The following is a 19,823-nucleotide window of genomic DNA, read 5'->3' on the forward strand; positions in this document are numbered from 1 at the left end:
ATTGATCTTATTTGTGGCTAAAATAAAGTAAATAAATAAATAAGGTATTTATTCATGAGCGAATTTCAGTTACAAAACTGTTTTACAAATTGATCCAATCATCGACGATTATGCCGCTTCGCGAGTGACGATGACGCCGCTATCACGAGAGATGTTCACGACAGTTCCGTGAACGTAGGAGGCGAAGCCATACCATATGATCGCGCCTTGACCGCGGTGCCATACCGACGATCATGCCGTAACAACGAGTCATACCGACGATCGCGCCGTGACCGCGGAGTCATACTGATGATTGCGCCGTGACTACGCAGTCATACCGACGATCACGCCGTGACCGCGGAGTCATACCGACGATTGCGCCGTGACTACACAGTCATACCGACGATCACGCCGTGACCGCGGAGTCATACCGACGATCGCAAAGTGACCGCGTGTTACAAGTTTCTATATGTGTAAATTTTTACCCATTCCTTTTTGATTTTATAGATTGATGCCACAAATGGTAAAAATTGATATTTTTATCTTTTTTGGTAACTGCAATAATCAAGACTTTCTTTTTATGCACAGGAAAGAATCCCGTCCCTAAAATCGGGAAGGGAATAAAATTCCCGTCCCGAACTAAAAATTAAATCCCGTCCATCCCTAGTTTTATGCCATTTTGTTCAAGGCTAAAATTATTGTAACATACTCAATTTAAATAAAAATCGTAGGAGCCGCATTTGTAAAAATCTGATTTTTTGTCACCTTATAAAAATTCACAATAAAAAAAATCTCCCAATCAGCTTATCGATACCTCTTAAAGAGTCTCTAAGCCTATACGTTCTAACTTGTAACAATTAAAGAACCACAAAGAAAATTTCTAATCTCACAGTATACTACTAGATATTTCAATTACAATAACTCTGCTGTTAGAAAAAATATTTTGAGATTGTAAATAAATCTTCAGCAGCTGTTTGATATCAACGAAATTAACATTGCGAAATTAAAATTTAATAAAAGTAACATTGTTCTTATGGCGGGCAAATCCAAGATGGATGTTAGGTTCCATGGACTCCCTTGGAGAACAATTCAAAACTACAAAGAACATTTCTAACCTCAGTATACTAGATATTAAAATTATAATCACTTCGGTGTTTAAAAACATATTTTTGGAAGATAAATAACTCTTCAGCAGTTGTTTGGAATCATCAAGATGACCACTAGCCTACAAGGACTCTTAAGATACATTACAATGAGTATAAAAATGCCCATTGCCAGTTTTCCCATTAAAACTGTGCAGCAGCAGATAATGTAAATGACAGTGAGAGATTCCCCAGATTTAAGATTTTCATCATTAGTTCGAGACAATATAAATGAGTTAGCCAAATACCTGGTGTGATGTCTCTTCTGGACCACAATGAAGGTGATGCCGGGCCTGTAGTCGCCCTCTATCTTGATACATGCCTCTCTGATGGCCGTCAGCTCGTGTTGCAGCACGTGCAGAAACTGACCCTCGGACACACCGTCTCTGTACAAGATGATGCGGTGTGGCTTGTATCCTCCTGTGCTCTTGTAGAACATGATCAGCAACTCCCTACACAAGATGACAATTGAAACAAAGCCCAACTGAAACCAGCGATGTAGTTTTATACCCCTACTACTATTTAATTGGTTGATTGATTAATATCGGTTCCAGCCCCAGTGCAACAATTAGTCTCGTCATAGTAGCTGATAATGATAAGAGTAAAAATTGACACAGCCAAGTTTGAATTGTGTTGTGTGAATAATTTTCTGTGGAATGGTGACTACACCCTATTGAAATCCATTGCCAATTGATAGACAAGTATGGGAAAAAATAAAAATGTGTATAACGTGGACGTTAAAATATGTTAACAGCCATCCAAATTTCCGTGTACGTTGACTGCGGGTGCCCATCAGTTCCCATCGAGACAGAGATAAAAGTAGAAACTTGAGTTGCTGATTGGCGTGTTTAAGATTTCCAAGATTTTCTGTACTAGGTATTCATGGAGACTTCCTCCATTAATTTTCCTATACTCAGTGAATCAAAAGAGCGACCGGCCTCCACCGTGCAAAACATCGTAAATGTTTCCCAAAACTCTCTCCACCCATTACGCACAATTTAAAACTTTACTCTATTTACATCCCTCAGCTAGTACTAAGACTTAAAACCATCAAATAGAGATATGTCTTAAAAAATCACTGAAAAGTTAAATATGAAAGTTATTTATATTTGATAAGAGCATTGACATTTCTTCACATCATTGTCGGCTACCATGTTGAAACTAATCGTCACACAGCTTTAGCTAGCTTTCTTCTGTGACTGGGGCTTGTTGGAGATCTCAATTTATGGACAGCTATCGTACAAATGACTTCAATACAGTTTACTGATAGGAGAACATAGCCTTATTTGACAAATACATCAAACTTGTCTAGCGTTCAGGACATAATAATGATACACACCTGACCATTGAGCTGAGCTCCTGTATGATCTCCTGCCTATGTTGTTGTACTCGGACAGTGGCAGCGTAACGGCTTGGATGTGCGTCCATGGACCCGACCACAGCGGCTATTGACGGCTTCTTGTTGTCACCAGCTGGTGGGTGTGTTACATCCGCACCCAAGAATATCACTGGCTCATTGAACACCTAAAAACACACAACTATGTAGACAAGTAAGGGAGGATGGTTGAAATTAAAATATATAAGTTAGGCCTAGGATAATGATGCAACAAAGGGCACAAGGATCTAGGTTTGCTTTCTCTTTTTATTGAGATGACAGAACTACTTGAATAGAAAAGAGTGAGAGCCAGCTAGCTTACCTTAGAAAGAGTCTAGAAAGGGATTACTTAGGGAGAAAGTGTGACACTAGACAAAGTACTAGACAATATTCCACCCAAGGTCCAGGGGTGGAATATTGTAGGTTTGCTGTGTCTTCTTTGGGTACTAAAGTCCACCCATAAATTGTGGATATTTATAGACATGATCTGTGATGCGATACTACTTGGTGTGGATTAACGTCTGCACTAGTGTGTACTACGACTATTGGCAGTACTATCCTGATAATAGGACCAATTTGTAAATTTAAATTATATTGTGGTTTGGATTCCACTATAAACTGTATGTTCCTAATAAGTTGCCATTGGCTGTATGGGATATTAACAGGACTGTCTTGGGAACATGTCGGCCTTAGTCAGTGAAAAGACTACCAGATCGTGCCACTCATCCTACACTCATCTTCATTCATACTTGGACTAAAATACCTTTATTCGTATGGTCGCCACTTCAGTTAAAAATATCAAAGTATGAAATATCCTTTTATTATCAAAATCCGAATCCTGGAAACTTGCCTTTCCTTAGGAAAACTTGAATGTATGAAAAAAAAACATCATTATGGCACAAGAAACACAATGTAACATGGTGGAAGAATGTTGATAAAAGCAGCATATTAGAATGTTACCTTGGGCCTGATGCTAGGCACCAGAATACTATTGATGCCTCCCAGCTTGACGTTTATCTTGAGACAAAGGTTGGACAGAGTCTGTGGTGAGGTCTTGTTGACATTCTTGGCCTGAACACACTGAGTGGCCATACCCAGCACTGTGTCTCCCACACGCTTCACCTCGGCTACACACAACAACAACCATGTAATACTGTAAACCCATAATATCAACATCACCGTCTCCCGTCGGCGCAATATTGAATATCTTCTTCAGTAGTGGAAACATTACCCTGGATTGTGGCAAAATCCTGGCTGATAAGTGGGCATGTGTAGGAAAACCTTATGAAAAGTTTATGTAATACCGCACAAAACTGGGTTTTCAAGTTAATTAGTATTTGATTTACAAACAAGTCATGATTTTTGCTGGAGCTCTAGTTTTCCTGGAGTAGGCTGCATGAATGGCAACCTTGGGCGTCACTGACAGCCACACACTGGACAGACAGAAATAGAGAAACTTTATACTATGCAATGTAACAAAAACTAACATTTCACTTCATGATTCTTCGCAATGAGCTGAAAAAAAACCTTGTTCAGCAGACAAATAACTTCACTTACCATAAACTGGAGTTTTCCCAGGTAGAACGACAACGACTAGTTGGAGTGACTGGAATGAAGACTTGAGATAGCGGAACATGGGCTCTACCTGGTCTGGACCCGTGGCGTATTTACCTGTATAAAACACATTGTTAAGGAGTTGGGTTTTAAAGTTAATTTTGTAAAGTGTACAACTAGGTTTGTTTGTTAAAAAATTTGTGCTCGGTTTCTAGTAGATTGTTGTTTTGTCGTACAACAAATAACTTACAAAACTTTAGCTTTTTTCAACCAATTACATTACTGTACTCATTGTTGTGGCTTGCCCATGAACTAATAAGACAAAATATAAATAGTGGTTTATTTACCTTTTATTTTTGTCCCAGCGATGTTACTACAACCAATGGTGGGTGTTTCATCAGAACTTAGATAACAATGTAGAGAAAGCTTCATTATATTATGCACAGCAACCTTTCACTAGTAAATGAATTGACTTACAGAAACAAGGCTGTCCGATGATTGGCATGCCGGCATCATTACTGATCTTCTGCAGCTGTTGGGTGAAATTCCTACAGCAAACAATGAACAATAGTATAATTAATTATAAGCTATAATAAAAATTAACTTTAGTATAAAAATCTATAGGTTTAGAAATCAAATACAAAGTGACAATAAAAGCTTTGACTATAGATGGGACTAGACATTCCATTCCCATATTAAAGTTGTAGCAAATTTTTAGAATAAAAATTCTGTTGTTTCCAAAGACACCTCCAAATACTTATTTCTGTCAACTAACTGTCATTAACTTTTAAACCAAGCAAAACAGAATGGTCAACTTATTGTATTGTCTAGTATCTTTTATGCCACATCAACCGACACAGTGACAAAACCTAAGGGTGAGAACAGAATTTCAGACAGTAGTGCACTCTGTGAATTTATTGTTGAACTCTGTTCTTTTTAAATTAAATTTGGTTACAACTGATCCATGTAAATGTGAAGTCCACGTCAGAATTCAAATGTCAATAATCAAAGAGCGGAACAAGAATCTATAAAAACAGAACTCAAATTTCAAGTATATATCCATCGATTTTTAAATTTTAAACTTTCATTGCTACTCAAATCAATTCATTGGTGATTTACCTTGGAGGAACTCATAATAATTATTTTGAGAGTTACAATTGCTTAGCTACACAAAGTTTACCTGAGGGAGTCCTCTCGGACAGTCCGTTGTGGAGCAAAGCAAGCTATCGCCCACACTCGAATCTCCACTCCGGTGAAGAACTGTTTACCCCTCATATCCCACACTCCCTGGTTGGGCATTGCCTGCTGCTTGGTTTGAAGTACATTGCACCCCTGAAATTCCTGCTCATTCAGCAAGGAAACACATCTGTTTTAATAATCATGCCACAGCGCGTCACAACACAAATAAAATCTACCAGACCAGGGTGTCCTACAGAGAAGTAGTTTTACTTTAACACCATGTGTAGAATTAAGTTTTTCTGGCTAATACCTGCTCATTTCTGTTTGTAATTTAAACATGTTTAAAGACATTTTTCAACACTACTTTCTCTGTAAAAAAAAACCCTGAATCAGGCATCAATAAAATAAAAATAAACTAAGCAGTTCAGTACAGTTTAAACATTCATGCACACCATGACAAAATACAGCAGGGTGCATTCCTAAGATCAAGTGCATTCTACATCTAAGCTTGTTGTAACCCCCTAACTGCCATGAGGTTTTCAATTGTTGATATGGCAGCCGACTACATGGATCTGCTCTCATTGTTTGTTGTGTACTTCTCTTTATAAAGTTTAAAAATACTTCCTTATAGTACTGTACTGATTAGCATATACTAGTAGAGCCTGCGATCTTTTATATAATAAATTTGACTTTACACCATATAATGTAAAATTAATTTTTCACAATTTGTCTTCTTCTCCACACATAGTTTGTGTTATAATGTATTTAGACAAGCAATATTTAATTCAGTTATTATAAATTTGATGTAATATGCATTTATAACAATGTTGCAATGTTATCGCAGTAGTATCATGCATCATTTCCCTTGGTTGAATGGAAATCTTCACAATCTCTCTCAATCCTTGAAAAATTATGTTTATTTCCCACAGTTACGGAGACATCATCATTGTCTTATCTTCTGCGATTGCCGCAAAACCGTAAACACATCCTGCGATTGTGAGGACGTCAGCACTGTCTTCCGTGACCGTTCCAATATCCTAGATGTCTACGACAGTAATCTAGATATCATAATAATCTTCAACGGACACGGCAAAACCCTGGACGTATATCTTGATCGTTAGGTCATCAACATCATCTTCCAAGAGTCCACAGCCGCAGCAATAGTAGGAAACTCTACCGAAGTCATGTAGAGATCATCATCGTCTCCTCCGACCGTGAAACGCATAACCGTGAAATTCTCAACCCTATGTTTTGTGATTGTAAAGGCTCGACTTGGCTTCATTATTGAGCCGCTCGCACATCTCTAAAAACTAGTCTCTTGATGCTTGCTCACAAAGGACTTTTAAACTTATTTTTCTTCAAGAACAAGTGTCATGTTTGTCGATAATTTAACTTGAAAAACCTTTAGGAATAATTAATTAATAGTTGGATATTTATTTACAATTGGTAAGGTATTACTGTACAGTAAAAGCTTAATTATGGCAGCGAAGGGACAATGAAGTTAAATGTTCAGAGGGGCATATAGAGGTGTACCTCACTGAAAGTCTGTGTAATACTGTACAGAATATTTAAATAACTCAACATATATACATGCCAAAGAAATACAAACAATAATTTATCTTGTATAAATCATTGGAATTTTTATTTGATTTATTGAGCTCGAAAAACATTGATTTTTGATTTGATTAATTTATAACAATAACCAAGGTCAGCGAAAAGAGAAACATGATCTAAGTAATTCCAATAATGTAGGCAACATCCGAACACCTAAGGAAACGGACCAAAGCAATCCAAAGAAGGCAACCAAATTATAATAAAAAAATTAAAGATAAAAGGATTTACACAAAGTAATTTAATCACAGCATTATACAACAGATTATGTTTAAGATAGCAGCATTCATATAAATTATGCCTTTAAAATAACAATTATATGAACACCAAAACTGAAGAGTACACCTAACTTACATCCTCTCCAAGACAGACCGATGTTCAAGTGGGATGGTAAAAAACATTTATAAGACATAACTTATGCTAAGTAACACTGTTTATATCCCCTAGACATGTAATTCAACCTGCTCTAAACAAGGCAGTTTATAAAAAATTGTTGTAAAACGGGGTTACAAAACAATTGACTGACAAAGAAAGGTTCTTCTCCCCAGTCAAAACTTATCAAATAAGGCTATTATTTAACATAGTTTGCTCCCAATGTTTACTTTGACCCTAAAAATCATTGATTGACTATTTTACTAAAATCAGTGAGATTGGATAAAATACATTATAAAGGAAGTAGGATTATAACACAAGAGGAAAGTCTGATTTGCCACCATTTATTTTTTAGACTGACTGAATCGATAAGAATTCTAGTAGGCCTCTGGTAAGAATTGTCAAAGCTCCATTCAAACGCTCATGTGAGTAAACACATTTTAAAATTATATTTCTTCAAAAAAGTAAAAGGCTTACACTGCACTTTAGTTTTAAAACCATTAAAATAATTATAAAAGGTGTACACTTTCCAAAATTGGACGTAACAAAATTTCCAAGAATGTAAGGTGATGAGTTGGTTTTGGCATGAAATCGTTGAGGGTACAATTTTAGCATTTCAGGGCACTTCAAAATTGGTGGAAACAAACTTCGACATCATATCAACGTCGAAAACAAAAGGATTTAATTGAAAATAGAAATCTGAAAAAGTATTTGTGAAATGTAAACCCCCAATAAATGAACAGATATGAGCAAACATTGGGAGGCAGCACAGTTCAACTCTAGCTGAGCACACCTGGCCTCCGAGAGTGCTGACCCTTCCTCCGTACTGCAGCTTTGGCGGAGGCAACACTCGGCCTCGCACCTCCATCATGTTGTTGCTGATAGTAAGGCCAAACTCCTGCACGTACGCATCGTTGTTGAAGTCTGCCCGTCGCACCAGGTTGTTGATCTCACGCTCTCTGCAAACAGGTTATGTCAATTAGAGGAGATCAATTAGTTAATTATTAATAGTTAATTAATTAGCTATATCACAACAGGTCACTGTTGTGAAGAGGTTAGCACACCTTAATACATTAAGCAGTTAAGGTTTGTAGTTGGTTTTATGTTCAGGTTTTATTCAGTTGTCATCCGGAGTGAGAAAAAGTAGTGGATAAAGTAAAATATTGAGTAATCAGCTATTTTTCAAACTAATACAAGTGAATGCCACCTTGAACGACAATTTCCATTATAAACTATGCAAGTCATTAGTCATAATTTTGTGTGTGTAGAATGTTAAGTTTAGTGTTTCTTGCGCCAGATTGGACACATTTCTATTTAGGTAAGACTGTTACCCTCACAAAAAATATCTTTAGGGTGACTTAACTACTGCACAGTTTTTTTTAACTATGCGAAAAGTTAAGTCTATCTGAAGATGATAGTCTACATGGAGACTGAAACATTGGCGAATGGAAGTGTTTTTCGTTACCCAAAGACTACAAGACCACAAAATGTGACTGTGGAGGTCTATCTACCTAGATCACTACACATATTGTTAGTCTTGATGAGGTTACAGTGACTTGTACTAGGCTTACCTGTCAGGGGCAGATCGTGCTGTAGCCTTGATCATAGTCGAGGTTTGCATGTCTGTCAACTTCTTAATACATCTCTGACCAGCCACGATGTTGCAAACCTGTTAAACATGAACAGTTCTCATCATCATGACCATTCACATTCATCTCATTCACTTCCCATATTCAGATTATTTGCTATTTGTGTTTCAAATAATCTGAGTGACTGCCCATTGAGATCGTTTTAGAACAATATTTTCTTAAAAATTAGGGATTACTATCAGGACTGTAATACTGTGTTATTGAATCGCCATGTTGCTCTGATTCTGGTGTTTATCGCATTAGACAAAGTATTGAGTAAGTTACCTCTAGTGGCAAGTATGTGTGCTTGTGCTCCTGGCCCACTTGTAGACAAGGCAAATGAGGGTATCTCAGCTTCATCTTGTATTTGTCCAGGAAGTACTTGGCCACAGTACACTCCACAGTCTGGCCGTTCTCTAACTGTAAGGGAAACCTGCAAACAAAACAAATGTAAATATAGGCTACAGAATGTCCCTAAAGTCCCGGGTCCGTTAAATTTTTGTTGAAATATTTCAAATAGAGTTACAAAACTTTGCCAAAGTTACTGGACATAAGCGTCTATTTTATCACATATTCAGTGATCTGCTACTTCCTCAGGGAGACGGGCCCGCTAAGAGTCAGAAGAAAATCTTAAAGTAAACATAGGTTGACTTCTAGCGGGCGCCCTCCTGACGAGGTAGCGTCATTGCAAATTCAATGCATCTTTGAATAGCAGGCCCCCAAGTGGATTTTGGCTCCAAAAAAGTAGGAAAAGTAGGACTTAATTATATATAAAAATTGAACTTTTTGCTGATATAATTTATATTAAAAACCAAATAGTACTAGAATACTCAATAGTCTATCAAATAGAATAGTGTATATTATAAATACATAACCGAAGAATTCTATATATAAATTTTAAAATTATACCTATATTATATATCAATACCTAATTAATTATTTTTATTTGAAAAAATCACCAACCAAAAGGCTGGATAAAGTTTTAGCTGAGATTGTCCACCAAATATTCATAAGTAAAGCACAAGAGAAATGAAAATGTTAATCAGTCATTATCACAGTTATCATTAAAAAATATTTAGGACAAGCAGCATTAAATATAATTTTATATATTAATACATTAAATATATATTAAATATATTAAAGGATAAAAATTCATATGTTTCCCAAAGGTCAACCAGCCCTAATTTGTGTTTAAAATGGTGCTGTAAATGAGAAATTTGTTCTGTTTTTTTATATATCTTATTTAATATTTCAGACCTAAAATTAATATAAAAGTAAAATAAAATTTGTGGGGTAAAAAACAGAGGCGTGAATAATTATTTAAGTTTACAGTACGGCAGTGGCGTTAACAGAGGGCGCAATACAGGGGGGCCCAGGAGCCGAGGACCCCGGTTCGCGGGAAACGGCAAGCGAAAACCAGCGAGCAGAGAGGCCCGCGAGGCGAGTGGAGCCAAAAAATTGGAGTTCATTCTTATTGCAATTTATTATTAACCATTTAATAATTGTATTAAACAAGTAATGTTGTCATCGTTTTATTTTGATAGGCCTATTCAGTGATAATGAACCAAGATAACAAATTTAACATTTAAGGTTAACAACATTTATTAAGCTTGAACATAGGCCTAAGCCTTATTTTATTTTGGATACAGCTATGTTAAAAAATTTTCCCATAGTGTATCCATTAACCACATAGATTGTTTGTTACTCACGATTGCATCTGCGCAGGTCGCCGAGTGACGTTGCACACTCTGTATTTCCTGCGCATCTGACCACAGTGGGTGATCTCTATCTTGAGCCCCTTGATCTCCTTGGTGAACTTGACCCTCTGTGAGTCTGTCAGGGGTTTGCGCTGCTCATTGATGTCTCTGATGTCCAGCACTTCACACATGAACTCTATCACTGGCTGTGCCTTGTAGAAAGCGGTTGCCGACACTGTAATCAACAAACATTGTGCATGTTAGATATAGGCCTAATTGATTATTTTTCCTTTGAGTGCGACAAACCATAAAAACTACAAAATGCCAGATAGTAACTAAGACATTTCTTAAGATTAAAGCGGTCCTTTTCAGATTACCAACAGAAATTGATTAACAGCTCCACAAACTTATTTCGAGAGTCAAGGTAAGTCAGTTTACTAATTCTACAGCAACTTGAATATTATGACAGATTTGTTAGCAAACCAATTAATGCTATGATTGATGAAGACTAATTTTGATTTAGAACTAGATGCTGTTCACTGTAATTCCAGATGTAAGTTTAGGCTATTGTGTGCTCTGGTAAGTATTTTTGACATGAAAATTAATTAAATGGAACGTTGGGTTGTTTGAGTTTGTTTGTTTGAGGTTTTTGAGACTTGATGGTGGTCTTTTTGTACCAGTGATGCAAACTAGGCTACCAATTTAAACTTTTTATGGTCGACATTGAGAAGAAAGGCATTTTTTTATCATAAAGCACTAAACTTACAATAAGCAAGAGTAGGTCTAACTATGCACAATAAAGTGTAACGTTTTAGAGGTATAAAAGAGACATTAGAACACATACCATCGATATTGAGCATCATCTTCCATTGGCTGGGTCGCACAGACTGATGGAATCCAAACCACACCTCCCTGCCACCACCTAGGGGGTGATAGTAGCCATCGGGAGAGGAGAAGAACGAGCGTCCGACTGGCGTGTAGGTCATCGAAGGGAGGTGACGCATTACCACGTCTAGCGCCTGCAATTGGCATTTATTAGCATTTGACAATTGTGGAGTAATATTTTGGGAATGTAAACTTCATCAATAAACATATGTTAACAAAAGATATATGTCAATTGAGCTGCATTTGATACTACAACCAACGATAATTCTAGAAATTATTTGCTGGAGCACTATGTTTTCTAGTGAAAATTTGTATGACAGTTGTTAAATGTGATCACAGAGCAATTTGCCACAAGAAAGCACCGTAGACTGGGATTTCAACGGCCATTATGGATGTTAGTTTTGAAGCAATAGGTGAGTTGATGGCTCAGTTGGTAGCGACACAGACTTCAGGCCCAAGGCAGCGATGTCGTGGGTTCGGATCCTGGTCACTGCCCCAAACATTTTATCAGTACAGTTCACCTTCAAACTGTACCGGCTCACCCCTTGCTTTGCTGGATACGCTCCACACACAGATCTGTAGTCTATGTGTATGGGCAAATGTAAGGTTAAAAGAGGCTACCAACCTCTTAAAAAAATGTAAGAGATAGGCCCAATCAATTGTCTGAGACAAAGGACTTAATTTAATAAACACCTAAAACAAACAATGGATGACTTTGATGCATCCATGTAAGATATATGTCATCTTACAAAAAACACAGGGCCTGTTTATTTGGTGTTGTATACAATCTCCAGTAGGAACGGCTACAGCTCCAGGTGGAGCTACTGGTTATGTTGGTGAAATCGGATCTTTAGTCCGGAAAATGTAGAAATAACATAACAAAGAAACATAGACATATTTAAAATTTAAGGAGTTGAAACTGCTACCAGACAATAAAACTTACCAAAATGGCATCAAATGGTATTTGTCGGGTACGTCCCTCTAGAGCCTCTTCCAGTGCAAAGAGCGATACCTGTGGATGAAAATACAGGGTAAATTAGATATACTTTTAGGTCTAGAATTAATTTTCACGTTGTAATAAGTACTAAAACAAAATTCAAAGTGGTTAGTGCATTCTTGCTGTTAAGTGGTTTAACAATACAAAATTAAACAAGAACTAACTACGGTAAACATAAACAGTATTTAAAGGTCACCCTTACCTGAGCCACCCACTTGATGGCTACACGGAACACTCTGTCCTTCCCTTCCCCAGGCAGGGTCACCTCAAGTTCCATTCTGTCGTTTCCGATTGGCAGCGGATCTCTGGTGTAGAGGTTGTTCCTCCCATCAAACACAGGTTTAAGGTTACCGAAAATTTTGCTATAAGCGTGAACCATTGTTTCAATAATTTCTCGATTTACTTTCCTAGGACACTTGTCAGGTTGAATGTTTATGTCGTAGTGATGTACAAATCCACGTGGCATAGAAATTTGGAAATGATTAGCTCGAAGAACAATAGGCCTTCCCTCTCGGCCCAGGTTAGGTCGCCGTGGGCAGTTGAACACTGAAAAGGTATTGCAGGATTAATATTGAGTATTCATATTCAAGGTATGACTGAAGAAAAAATAAATAACTTGAAACAAAGTTGGTATGATTAAACTATGAAAGAACTGAGTACTTAGTTTTAAAGACAAAATAAACACTTGTATTGTGCAGGCAGCACTCACTTGGCAAATCTGGTGGCTGCGGAGGTTGATGCGGTTGAGAGGGGGGAAGCAGACCCATTGCACCAGGAGGAACGGCTACCGCTCCAGGTGGAGCTACTGGCCCCGGCGGTGCCCCTGCAGGCCCAGGTGGCGGAGCTAAAATAAACATTCTTACATAGACAAAAACTTCTAGAAATATACATAACTTAAAAGCTACATAATATACTACATTAGGACCAACCATCTCGTAGCTTTCTTTCAACAGTTTCTCTATTATAGATACAGTTTTGCACTTAACCTAGATTCACTATAAGTCAGAGGCTAAATGACCTATGTAATTTGCTTGCAAATTCAAACTAAACAAAGTAAAAATAGATAAGTGATTGTCAGTAATAACATAGATCTTACAATATAATAAAGCTTACAATAAATATCTGATTGAGACATCTAGGCCTATTAGAAATGTTTATGCTAATAAAATACCCTTAGACCGTAGAAAGACACGTATTATAATAGGCCTACTTTATAGACTGTGCAGTTAAAAAATAAATGTCTGTAGGACAGTTTCATGAGTTAAAATAAAATATATTTATGGACAAAGCATAAATATGGTGCAATTTATTCTCATTTTAAATGTTTCAGTTAAAATAACACAAACTTAGGCTAATTTAAAATTAGGCTACTATTCATTGACAATCAATTTTACATTAATTATACAGAGCATTTAAAACTAAAGAGAAATAATGTATAACAAATAATGTATTTATTTTATACGTCCCCAAAAATATGTAACATTTACTATAAAGAGGTCTCAAAAAAATCATGCTCTAAAACTTGTTTTGATACGGACAAAACTAGGCCTAAATCATTTTTATATTTTACTGTACAGTAGGCCTATTTTTAGCCATGCCTATATACATTTGACTGTGTAAAGCAGTCTACTATTGCTTAATGGTTTTTGATTGGTTGACCAGATTTCTCAGCTCCACTGTACAGGAAAAGAGAAAAATAGTTGACACCAACTTCCTTCTGTCACATTTGGTACGATTTGAAGGGCAGCCTTATTTGAAATTAATGAAGTGATTTTCTCGCTCCAAGACACTGGCATTTCTCACGCAATCTAGACCGTCTTGCTACGCACTCGAGCTACGACAATGGTGCGTCTCGCAGCGAGGCGCAACAGCACTCAAAGGGTTAACGTTTTGGTTTGAAGTGTTCGCAGTAAATTTTTTACTACAGGTAGGTACTTTCCTGTTAAGGGGAACATTCATTATTATCAATAATTTCTTTTCAATATATATTGATATTTTTGTTTTCCTTTACAATCCATATTCCATCTGTTTTAATATCTTCAAACGCATTTAAATTACAGACAGACAACAGACGTAGTAAATATGTCTGAGTTATACTTTGTTCAATAACCAAGTTATTGAGTTATAGCTCGTATTAGAGAATAGGGTTAAGAACTAATCTTGTTTAGGCAAAAATAATAGCCTATATTGAATTAAGAAATTAAACTATTCTAAGCTTAGAACCTAACATCACTAGCCAAACTCGCTGTAGGCTAAGCTACCGTTTTAAAATTCTGTTTGATAACAGACAAGGCATATGGAGAATAGGCTATCAAACGGAAATTTGAAATGTTACAGCAAGTTTGGTTAGTTAGGTTAGTGAAAAACAGTTTCATTTCAATATAGCCTTGTATTTTTTTATTGTTTGTTGACACTGAACAACATTTATTAGGCCTAATAATCGTAGTTGTCAGCTGATAAGTTAAATTCGTTAATATCAAAATAGGCCTATAGAATAAAACATCGATATATCGAAAAGAGATCATCGATAATAATGAATGTTCCTTTTAACAGGAAAGTACAGTCTAACCTTGATATAACGCACCTTGATATACAAATTTTTTTAATCCCCTTACACTCCATAACACTCAATCTATATTTTTCAAAACCTCTAGCCTACATAACAAACAACCCATATCAACAACCTTGATTTAACCAATTTTTGATGATCCCAGCTAAAATAAGACACCTCAATTAACAAATTTATCGTTGCCAGAACCTATACAAAGCAAATTTAACCTCTACTCATCGAATTGTCTGCGTCTTTCCCTCGATATAACGAACTCACCCCACCATATTGTTGGAAAAAAATCACAATTTCTTGACGAATAACTTATAAAATGTTAAGATGACGTCAATACTTGTGCAACATTCGACTGCACAGTTTTTCACATCTCTACATCTTTCTGCCATGCGCGTCACAACTATTTCATTCAGCGAGGACTAATGATCGAGATCTTGTTTCTGAACCTCGACTTAGCAAAATTCCTGCAATCCTAACCTCGTTATAACGATCCTTGTTTAATGAAATCCTTGATATAAATTTAACAAATATTCAGTTCGGTCCCTTCAGATTCGTTATACCGAAGTTGGACAGTAGCCTACCTAAAAAATTAACTTACTGACACCAGGATAGTTACTGTAAGTAAGCATAAGTTAAAATCCATCGACTAAGTTATCTTGATTTTAAAACAATAATGGAGATTTAAGAGAAAATTTGGGTTCCTCTCTTTAAAGGCCTAAATTAAACACAAGACTACAGTAGCCTATAAGTTATCTTATTTATTTATTTTTCTATCTGGAATTAGCAGGTTAGCTTTGTTCTAAACTTAGGTATGAATTAGGCCTAGGCTTGGCCTTGAACGTAACTTAAATATACTTTACCCTCAGCCTAATTTTATCTTTTAACTCTTTCAATGCGGCCGTCATGTTTACTCTTGAAAATTGCACTTATCTCAATGATAAGGAACCAGTCGCCGGCGACTGACCCGCACGCAATGTGTTAAAGTTAAGATCTTATAGGTTTTTTAGCAAATTTAAATGGTGGTTTAAAGCAGACTGTACCCTAGCTATATACTGTGAGTAGAATGTGGCGGGAAGATTACCAACTCAAAGATTCTGACCATAGCCTAGCCTAACTTATCTCAGCTTTGACTGTTTTAGTGTTTTAGAGCTTAAATTGAAAAAAGTGGTTAATATTACATAAATTAGAGTTTACTTTAAATTGTATGACTCATAGGGCATTGAGGAGTTGTTGGACTGAAAATAAAGTCCATGAAGCACAAACAATTTCTCTAAGGTCATTCAACCCAATTCTGGGTCATCTTAAGCCTTATACCAGCCAATCTAGCCTAAAAGTTGGTGTAAGATAAATTCTTCAAATAACGTTACTAGACCAAAGTTATAAAAATAAAAAATTCACCAAAAAAATTTGGGTGGTCAACAAAATAAAATATTTTCGATTCAGAATGATTTATGGACCTAACGTTCTGATAGTCCAAGTTTCAGAGATGGTAGCACAAATCGCAGTATATCGTGCTAACGAACGTATATAATAATATATTATTGTATACATACGTTGAGACACAGGATACATAGTTATTTCTTGAGGTAAAAAACTACTTGTACGATCACTAATTATAAAATTTTGTTAACACAAGGCGCTCAACGAGCGACCCCGCAGTCACGAACAATTTGACAATATGGCGAGTGGCGGACTCGAGTGACGTAAGCCCCAAACGCACTACCAACACACAAAACGAAATTCATGGCTGTTTTAACCTCTTTTAAATAGAAAGTATTGATTATACGACGAGGTTTTCATTTTGTTAGGTTTCAAGTCTGTTTCTCGGATAGAAACACCAAACAGATCTCCACTCCACTCACTGCTCCGTAGCTCAAAGATCAGAAAAGACGACAAATTACTATTCTAAACATGTGTTTGTTTAGTGGTTATTTTCACTCCGCTATTCGTTCATTGTGTTAATTTTTCTGTACCCTAATAAACTAGGCCTAGATCGGGGATATTTCTTCAACCTAACAGGTGCTTTTGTTTTACATTGATAAAGTTAAGTTCAACCTGATTCTATTTTTACCTTTCTGTATTATTTAAGTCACATAGGCTAGGCTAGTAATAGGCCTAGGCAATTAATACTCAAACACTTGTGTGAAATTCCTAGGTCAAGTATGGCTGTCCGTTTCTCTGGAAGTATTTGTCGTTCTGGAGGTATTACAAGTGCCATTGCAAAAGAAACAAGAAAACTTTCCTTAAAACCTGTTAAACGTATTGTCTTTCAGTTTGACCCCTTTGTTGAAGAGTCCAAGCACACAAGGTAAGGGGTTTATTTCATTATGAAGGTGATGGGTTGTTACCTTAGGAAGGGCCTAAATCCTAAAATTAAATTAGTGATGTAGGGAAGCTGGTCTAAATAAAATCAATATATTTTAATTGTGCCTGGCCAGAAATGTGATTTCCATTAGGCTATTCCAGGTAGGTTAGTTTGCTTCTGAACATTTTGGACTTTTTTTAGACCTTCCTAAACCATTCCTACAAGGAGCGGAGGGATACAGAACAGTGCTAGGCCTACTACTTACTCTTGCTTTGGCTCCTAGAATGGTTTAGTGTTACCAGCTGATCATAAATTTAATGTTTTGATTTAAAAATGAAACAAACTGTTCTAAACAAACAAAACCTACGGTAGGGCCTATGTAACGAAACTTAATTAAGCTTAGCCAGGCTAAGTTGAGTCCTTTGAAGGTGGGTTAGACATAATTTTCCAAACAAAATAATATATTATAAAACAGTATACTTTACATTGTTTTTACAGTATACTTTACATTGTTTTTAAGTTTCTAAGATACATTTTAATAAAACCCTGCGATTGCGCAATAAATGGGCGAAAATTAAGACCAAAACTAGAGATACTTGGAGGGTTATAGGCGAGTCAGGTTGTTTATTGATGTTACGCCCATGTTGTTTTTTATCTTTTGGAATAAATACTTATTTAAACGACAAGACAATTTCAAAAAAGCAAGCTGCTGCTCCCAATTTTCAATGAGAATGAGAGGATGTCTGGCTTATGTCTAACTTAACTGTACTTACCTTGTTTGCCATTATCATAAAATAGACTAAAAATCTAACCTGAATGTCACTGTGACTGTTAAAGAGTAGGGCTCCTTGAAAAGCCACGTAAGAGAAAATAATATTTATGTTAAATATTTAAGTAGAATAAATTATTTTAATGAATAAGTTTATAGAGAATAAAAATTTCATTTGATTATACATTGCAGATTCTCTACGAAACTGTAGGGGCCTATCCATTCTGCTTACTGACTCAGTAAGCTCATTAATACTGAGCTATTAGGTCTACATCCCTGCTACTAACCAGACGCTTACTATTAACCAGATGCTTATTACGCTATCTTTTTACTTCTTGTATAACTTGAAACATCAATCAAATTAAGTACTAAGTAACCTTTACAGGTGAAAACCTTACCTGTACAGCTACCACAGCCATAATTGTTGGAAATAGCTGTGGGTAGCTCAGTATGGTAAATCTGCACATCTGCAGGGCAAGGTAGAGCCATCCTGAAAAAATAAATTAGCAACTGTAACTAATTGTAGGGTAGGCCTACGGTATTTAAATCTGGTAATTATAGCATGGTTGTTGGAAATATGTTCAAAACGTCTAGTTCATCAAGATTCCACAATGTATCAACATGTAGACCTTTATTTATTTAATACTTTTAACAAGCTGCAATATTTGGACTTGAGTTTTGAGATAAACATGAATTATTCAACATCATCTGAGATTTGATTTATCAAGACAAATTTTGGGCAGCTAACTGGGGCCATAGCTTGATCTTAAATGTATTTATATCACTTCATAGAGTAGCCTACATACTGATACTTTTTGCATTTCCAGAGAATTTATGTACTACCTTCAATCCAAGAAAGTTATCAAGACAAATCCCAATTGTGTGGTGAAATCAAACGTCTTATGTGACAGAGGAGATCCCTCCATAGCATTCAACTTAGGTAGGCCTATCTTAGTTTTCTATTATACACTAGGTCAACTAAATTTGCTTTAGGTTATTCCCACATTATAACAGTTAGTGTGTTTCACTTTTCATCTATCCGAAACCCTACTATTTATCGTTACATACCTACATCATGAGATGGCTAGGTCTAAAAATTAAGTTGTGCCTATACTTGAATTAAATGTCGTTTAATTTTCAAATTGTCCGTACTAAAAGGGTGAAAATAAATAGGCTGGAAGGTCCAGAACCTAGAGCTCAATATCCCATGATCAAAATAGCTCAACCAAGTTGCAATAATCTGGAATCCTTACCATCACAATCATTGTGTGTTAATGTTTTAGGAAAGAACAAAACTGGAACTTGGTCACTGTGAATACCTTATTCTTTAAAATGGAACCTTAAGATTGGGGAGATTAGATATTCTCAATAAAGTAAATTTTATAGTTTTTTGTGATGCTAAACTTTGATAGTTGAACAAAGGTAGCTAAACAGATGGATTATATGATCAGGTTATAGCCTACCAATTTGATTTTACTGTTGTTTTGAACCTCTGTGAATAAGAACTGTCTTTAGGGTCACCACCAAAGAAACAGCACAAATTTAACTCTAAAAGACAGTTTGTTATAACCATTGAAACTAACTAACACTGTTTTTGTTTTTTTTTTTACAGAAAATGGTTCCTCAGTGCTGTTCAAAGCCAAGCATTTATCAACATTGGAAATGTTCAGACTCTACAACAAACACATAACAACTCTGTTGCCGAAAGAGGTTCCGACAACTATCCTTAAAACAAAGTCTGAGAAGGCAAAGAAGCGATAAGCTGAG

At 36.2% G+C, this 19,823-nt stretch overlaps 2 protein-coding genes across 6 annotated transcripts in view; one reads left to right on the top strand and one right to left on the bottom strand.

Annotated features, from left to right (window-relative positions):
* The window catches only part of LOC128990533 (protein argonaute-2-like), a 49,083-nt gene that overhangs the window by 8,390 nt on the left and 20,870 nt on the right, over window positions 1–19,823 (bottom strand). Inside the window, exons 2-16 of one of the 4 annotated variants that reach the window (XM_054412933.1) lie at window positions 18,455–18,546; window positions 13,129–13,263; window positions 12,622–12,965; window positions 12,366–12,434; window positions 11,382–11,556; window positions 10,550–10,772; window positions 9,126–9,273; window positions 8,784–8,881; window positions 8,006–8,171; window positions 5,231–5,382; window positions 4,528–4,598; window positions 4,054–4,167; window positions 3,457–3,623; window positions 2,461–2,645; window positions 1,370–1,573 (exon numbers count right to left, since the gene is read on the bottom strand). In XM_054412933.1, the coding sequence (XP_054268908.1) occupies window positions 1,370–1,573; window positions 2,461–2,645; window positions 3,457–3,623; window positions 4,054–4,167; window positions 4,528–4,598; window positions 5,231–5,382; window positions 8,006–8,171; window positions 8,784–8,881; window positions 9,126–9,273; window positions 10,550–10,772; window positions 11,382–11,556; window positions 12,366–12,434; window positions 12,622–12,965; window positions 13,129–13,263; window positions 18,455–18,545 (2,342 nt within the window). In that variant the 5' untranslated portion in view covers window position 18,546. Of the gene's footprint in view, window positions 1–1,369; window positions 1,574–2,460; window positions 2,646–3,456; window positions 3,624–4,053; window positions 4,168–4,527; window positions 4,599–5,230; window positions 5,392–8,005; window positions 8,172–8,783; window positions 8,882–9,125; window positions 9,274–10,549; window positions 10,773–11,381; window positions 11,557–12,365; window positions 12,435–12,621; window positions 12,966–13,128; window positions 13,264–16,535; window positions 16,652–18,454; window positions 18,547–19,823 lie in introns of those variants that run through there. The other 3 variants (XM_054412932.1, XM_054412935.1, XM_054412934.1) reach the window with 3 other exon arrangements.
* Window positions 16,831–19,817, top strand: LOC128990534 (39S ribosomal protein L53, mitochondrial-like). Of its 2 annotated transcripts, XM_054412937.1 has the most exons (4): window positions 16,831–17,001; window positions 17,138–17,290; window positions 18,884–18,996; window positions 19,669–19,817. In XM_054412937.1, exons 2-4 carry the CDS (start codon window positions 17,145–17,147, stop codon window positions 19,815–19,817), a joined length of 408 nt encoding a protein of 135 aa, XP_054268912.1. In that variant the 5' UTR covers window positions 16,831–17,001; window positions 17,138–17,144. The 2 variants fall into 2 exon arrangements, with proteins under 2 accessions (XP_054268912.1, XP_054268911.1); XM_054412936.1 differs by having other exon boundaries at window positions 16,831–17,290.

This window comes from Macrosteles quadrilineatus, unplaced genomic scaffold, assembly GCF_028750875.1.
Source record: "Macrosteles quadrilineatus isolate MER2022 unplaced genomic scaffold, UCM_ALF_1.0 Scaffold_3__2_contigs__length_128488019, whole genome shotgun sequence".
Classification (NCBI taxonomy): Eukaryota; Metazoa; Arthropoda; class Insecta; order Hemiptera; family Cicadellidae; genus Macrosteles; species Macrosteles quadrilineatus.